The sequence below is a fragment of the Chenopodium album genome, chromosome 7 (genome assembly GCF_948465745.1).
Source record: "Chenopodium album chromosome 7, dcCheAlbu1.1, whole genome shotgun sequence".
Taxonomy (NCBI): domain Eukaryota; kingdom Viridiplantae; phylum Streptophyta; class Magnoliopsida; order Caryophyllales; family Amaranthaceae; genus Chenopodium; species Chenopodium album.
Genome location: NC_137840.1, coordinates 55,861,248 through 55,866,626, shown reverse-complemented (window position 1 = coordinate 55,866,626; position 5,379 = coordinate 55,861,248). Strand labels below are relative to the sequence as shown.

The window sequence follows — 5,379 nt, the reverse complement described above, 5'->3', positions numbered from 1 at the left end:
AAGGGTAACATTCGTGCACACAAAGAGTAACAAATTTCAGCACATTAACTTCAAAACTTATTTACTTTCCAATTAGAAGGTTGATTGTACCGAAATTACCTTCAGTTTCATTTGATTGGGATGTTTGTGCTGAATTTGAATCAATTGACTTACGATGAACAACTTGATTTTCTTTTGCATTGTCAATTTGATTACCTCTAGTGTCCTGATTTGTGCTTATACTTCCTCTATCCTCATTCATTAATGGCGCTTCTCTGTGTTCATCATCAATTCGAGTAGTTTCTATGTTATTATCAACAAAATTCTCCGTTTCATCTTCTATTATTGTAGAATGGTGTTTGAATTTGCCTCTGTTTTTGTAGAAAATCGTGGATCAAATTACTGCAATTTGATGAATTGAAGTTTGCCGATGAATCCTCCATTGATGATCGAATCGATCGAATCCCTAAGGTAATCAGTTTTTCGTTTTCTCTCGACGTTTTCTCAATTTCTCTCTCCTCCATTGTTCTCAATTTTTTTGCTTGGTTTTTATGAAATTTTTTTTTTAAAAAACAACAACAATAAATGGCACGTATATTTTTTTATTATTATAAACCGGGGGCATGCATAATTTTTTGATTATGTTATTATTGATTGATATAACGACCCGCTTCATTTATTTATCAGACGGGTCTTAATAACTATAGCGGGTCATGGCTTTTAAAGGCCTTCATTCCTACTTCCTTCCTCTCTGAGTAATTTCATTGAAGCGCACTCAACGTTCTCCATTGAAGCGTTCTTCGTTGAATCTAATTCTTGTATTCCTCATTGAAGCAGCTTCTAAGGTAAGTTGTTTGTTGTTATCATCATATCAATTTCACAATCTAGGGTTTATATTTTAATTTAATTATCAGTACTTTAAGTTTAGGGTTCGTAAATTCTTAGATTATGAAACATCCTATCCAAAAAGAAAAGAAAATTATGAGATTATTGAATCAAATATCCCTAAAATTATGTATTTTTGGAGAAAATTCAATATGAAATTAAATCTCTTTTCCCTGGGCATAGGGATGGGCCTGATTCAACTATGAATTTATTCAAATTTGTTTGTTTATTGAATGTGAAATGTTTTGATATTTAGACAAATTAATTGTTTCTTGTTTTTATTTTTAGATATATTGCACAAGTTATCAAGATGTCTTCTATAAGAAATGCAATATCTAAAAGGGAGTACAAGGAGCGATCGCAACCGTGAGTATTCTCTCTATTTTACACAGCTGCAAATATTTGATATCTTTGTGTGTAGTTGAACAAATGTTGTTGTTGTGAATTCAGGGCTTCAAGGAAGAAGTTTGGGTTACTCGAAAAGCATAAGGACTATGTTGTTCGTGCGAGAGAATTCCACAAGAAGGAGGATATGTTACGGGTAAATTTTTATGTTTTGTTATCTTACTGGTTCAACTGCTGTCACGCTATTGATGAATTCTGAATTGGATACCCTTTTGTTTTTCCAGAGACTCAAAGAAAAGGCGGCGAATAGGAACCCGGATGAATTTTATTTTAAAATGATTAATACTAGTACAAGAAATGGAGTTCATAGACCCGAGTAAGATATATGTTCTTGTTTTGGGAAATGCCTGGTTAATGACCATTATCGATGTTTTGTTCATAATCTTTGATACTCTTCCGATCAAACTTCCAGAAACATAACATTCACGATGGTTATAAATTAAGCATCACTCGTTTCTTGAATGCTTGTTTTTCTCATTATTTTGTGTTTTTATGTAACCTTAGGAGTGAGGCTAACAAGTATACGCCAGAAGAACTTTTGTTGATGAAGACACAAGACTTAGGATATGTTCTTCAGAAAATTCAAAGTGAAAAGAAGGTACTTCTAGGATTGTATTTTGGATAGTTAATGTATTTTGTAGTGAAAGAGATACAAATGTCTGCTGTTTTTTTTTTTTGTTTTTTTTGGTCGTATATATGCTGACACCATGTCTTCTTTACAGAAAATTGAAAAGCGTCAAGCTGTGCTACATTCTTTAGATAACCGGCCCTCGAGCAAGCACATTTACTTTGCAGAAGACAGGTTTGTGTTTCATTCATTGCGGTCAGGGAATAGTGGAGACTCGCCTCCCCTCCTCTCTTTTCCTTATTTCTCATTTTGTATTTCCTTCCATTGTTTTCGTTCTTCTATACGCCAAATGTTTAGGTGCTTGTGGATTGAGATCCTTTTACGCTTTCCCTGGTTTCTTCCCAAGTGACAAAAGTCAAGTTCTAACTTAAGTTATGTGGAAACTTTTTTTAAAACAGTGAAGAGGCAAATGAGATACTATCAAGATCATCAAACAATGAAGAACTTCATGCATCAGCGCCGGTGCCTTCTGCAATCAAGAAGTAATAACTCATTAATTTTGCACTATTGTTTTCTGTAAAATCTTTTGGCAATATAGGGCGTGTTCAGCAAAATATAGCTTTGAAGGTAGATGTGTAGGTAGCTGTCAAGATAGATAATTTAGGTATGAGTGTTCGGTAAAGTAGCGGTTGAGTAGTTGTTACATTTAAAAATCAATATTTTATATTTAATACTATAAATTAAATTTTCAGCCGCTACCTCAAAAGCTACCTCTAACTTCAAAAGCTAATATTTCTAACTTTTCATAAAAGCTACTTTCACCACTAAAAGCTACCCTAACCACTACTTTGTCAAACACTTATATTTTTTTGTTAAGTAGTGAGTTAAACCACTAAAAGCTACCTAAAAGCTACTCAAACGCTAGCGCCGAACACGCCTTTAGTCTTTCCTTGATATATTAATTTTCACTGATGCAAAAAGGATATACTCGTATTTTACCTGTTAAAAAAATTAATTATGGGTCACTTGGTTTCATTTTGCACAATTTTGATGGATTTAATGACTGAAACTGACATAATAGCCTTAGATTTTGCTCAACAAAGAGTGCGTGTTGCCTCTCCCCTTTTTAAATCTGTTGATATTTTGTGTCATCCTTTCCAATAGTGTTTTTTTTTTGTCCTACTCCACCTGTCTCTTTGAGTTAGCCCCTGTTTCCTTTCTGGGTTGTCCCTTTGCCAATTTGCCTCAGGGGCTAGTGTTTAGTGTAATGTCTTATTCTTCTTTGTTTCTGGCAGGAAGATGAATGCTTCCTACAAAGAGTTAGAGGCAAGAATGAAAAGAGTTGGAAATTTGGAGAGAGTATATGCAGAGATGGCCTTGCAGAAAGAGCTACAGGTACCAATCCGCTTTAAAATAAACATTAAAAATACATGCCCATTGATTATGTTTATGATATCACTAAAGTATAGCAATCAAAGTTGAAGCCAAACCTGTTCAGATAAATGTCCTTGACACGTTAATTCCAGAGCCCTAAATGTACAGGACTTTTGAATGGAGATGCCGACCATGCCCGTATAAAACAAATTTCTAATTTATAGTCAGTTGATACTTTACTGGGCTGTTCTATTATGAAGTGTGGTTTTTGCTTATTTCTTGGCATTTGCTTATTATGACTAAATCAGTACTTACTAGATCTTCTGTTGATTGTAGAAATTAATGCCTTATTGAAAATATATAGTCTGATTTAAAATGTGGTCCATTGCAAATATTTGTTGGGCCTAGGCACCATATGAACACATTCTATATTTCAGGGATTTAAGTAATCATCTCCTAACTCCTAAGATAAAGAAAAGGTCCTTGGGGTAATATATATAGTGAGGCTCTGTTTCTGTAAGTTAAAATTTATCTGTATTGATGCAGAAAAAGGGTAGGAAACGCAAGCTTCGGGAAGATGAGATTGTTTGTCCCACTGATAGGCCAGTGTACAAGTGGCGGGCGGAACGAAAGCGATAAACAAGCCTAATATTTCTGGTTAATGAAGGACAGAATGTTCAACATGAGTTGGAAGAAAATTTTGGTTCAGTTATTTAGTTACTAGTAGTGAGATGTACCCTAGTTGAGTCACCTTGTAATTTAAAGTTCACAGTTTGAATCATGATTATTTTATGTGAGAATTTTATCGATTACATATTTACATGATTGTTGGATGTTAAAATGGGGGATCACTGTAGATGCATAGTGATGTCTAACCATCGCCTCATTGGCTATATATCTGTCTCACGATCTCGTCTCCTATACCAGAGTTGAAATCAGAGGTCCTGATTTCTGTCCAAATACCAACTTCGAATTTGAGTGTAAAAGAAAGGATGCCTGATTGCATTAATTTTCTATAGGTTGTGTTATGTTACAATGTGGCACAACACTACCAATTGGTTGTTGGCGTAGTGGTGATTGGGGCTATACTTGGTAGGGAGGACTGCGTGTTCGATCCCTCGCAACAACAATTGGTAGGGGAAAGGGTGAACTGAATGGAACACCAAAAAAAATAATGTGGCACATCACTGCTTATAGAATGTAGATTGACTCAATGGTTTATTGTTTAGAGTCTGAGTTGGTTGCAGACTTTGCAGTAGCTGCCCAAATCGGCAACCCCATTGGTGTCCAAAGGTTTTCCCAAACACCTTTAACAACCAAAGTAGGCCATTTAGGGTCTGTTCTCTTCCGTTGAAATTCAGTTCCGTTCAGTTCAGCTCTTAATTTATGTCTAATGATATTGCTAATGATAATAATAAAGAGGATGCGTTGAGTTTGTTTACTCGAACGGTTGAGTCTGACATTTTAGGTAATCCTTATGAGGTCGCTGCCCCTAAACTCATGAAGAAATTGGCAGATATATATTTCACAAAGGTTACCGCTTCGGCAAAATCCACCTTTTCTTTGTCTCCTCGGCAGTCGGCATTGTGGAAGTCGCAGCAGGGTGATCACACCTCTGCTTGGCTTCGGGCAGTCCCTATTTCTGGATTGGGTCAGACGATGAACGCTAAGACATACCGATGTGTGCTGTGTTATCGGATGGGTGTTCCATTGTTCTTTGTCTCGACACCGTGCTCTGCTTGCTCTCGGGTTTTTACTGGGGATGTATTCGGTGACCATGCGGTGTCGTGTGCGGGCATTGTTGGTATTAAAGATCGGCACAATGTTGTTCGGGATACATTTGTTGACATTTGCTACAGATCTGGGATTTCAGCAAGAAAGGAAGTTGACATAGGATTGTCTGGAGGGAATGACGGGGCCCTCAGACCTGCTGATGTGTTACTTTATTCATGGGATCGTGGTCGAGATGTATGTGTCGACTTCTCAGGGTCTTCTCCTTTGACACAGACATGGCTATCTGACTTCTTTCCTGGGCGGGTTGTGGCTGATGCAGCTCATCGGAAGCGGGTTAAGTATGAAGCTCGATGTCAGGCGATTGGATATGGTTTCATTCCCTTCTCCTTTTCTTCGCTTGGGGAATTAGAGAAAGAGGCTGTTGCGTTACTGAA

General features: G+C 36.7%; 1 protein-coding gene across 1 annotated transcript; it reads left to right on the top strand.

Moving 5' to 3' along the window:
- Positions 1-667: 667 nt before the first annotated feature.
- On the top strand, positions 668-4,036 carry LOC145637944 (putative U3 small nucleolar RNA-associated protein 11). Its single transcript, XM_081688938.1, has 9 exons — positions 668-824; positions 1,153-1,230; positions 1,315-1,405; positions 1,494-1,585; positions 1,774-1,867; positions 1,992-2,071; positions 2,296-2,379; positions 3,133-3,232; positions 3,758-4,036. Exons 2-9 carry the CDS (start codon positions 1,175-1,177, stop codon positions 3,848-3,850), a joined length of 690 nt encoding a protein of 229 aa, XP_081545064.1. The 5' UTR covers positions 668-824; positions 1,153-1,174; the 3' UTR covers positions 3,851-4,036.
- The last annotated feature ends 1,343 nt before the right edge of the window (positions 4,037-5,379 follow it).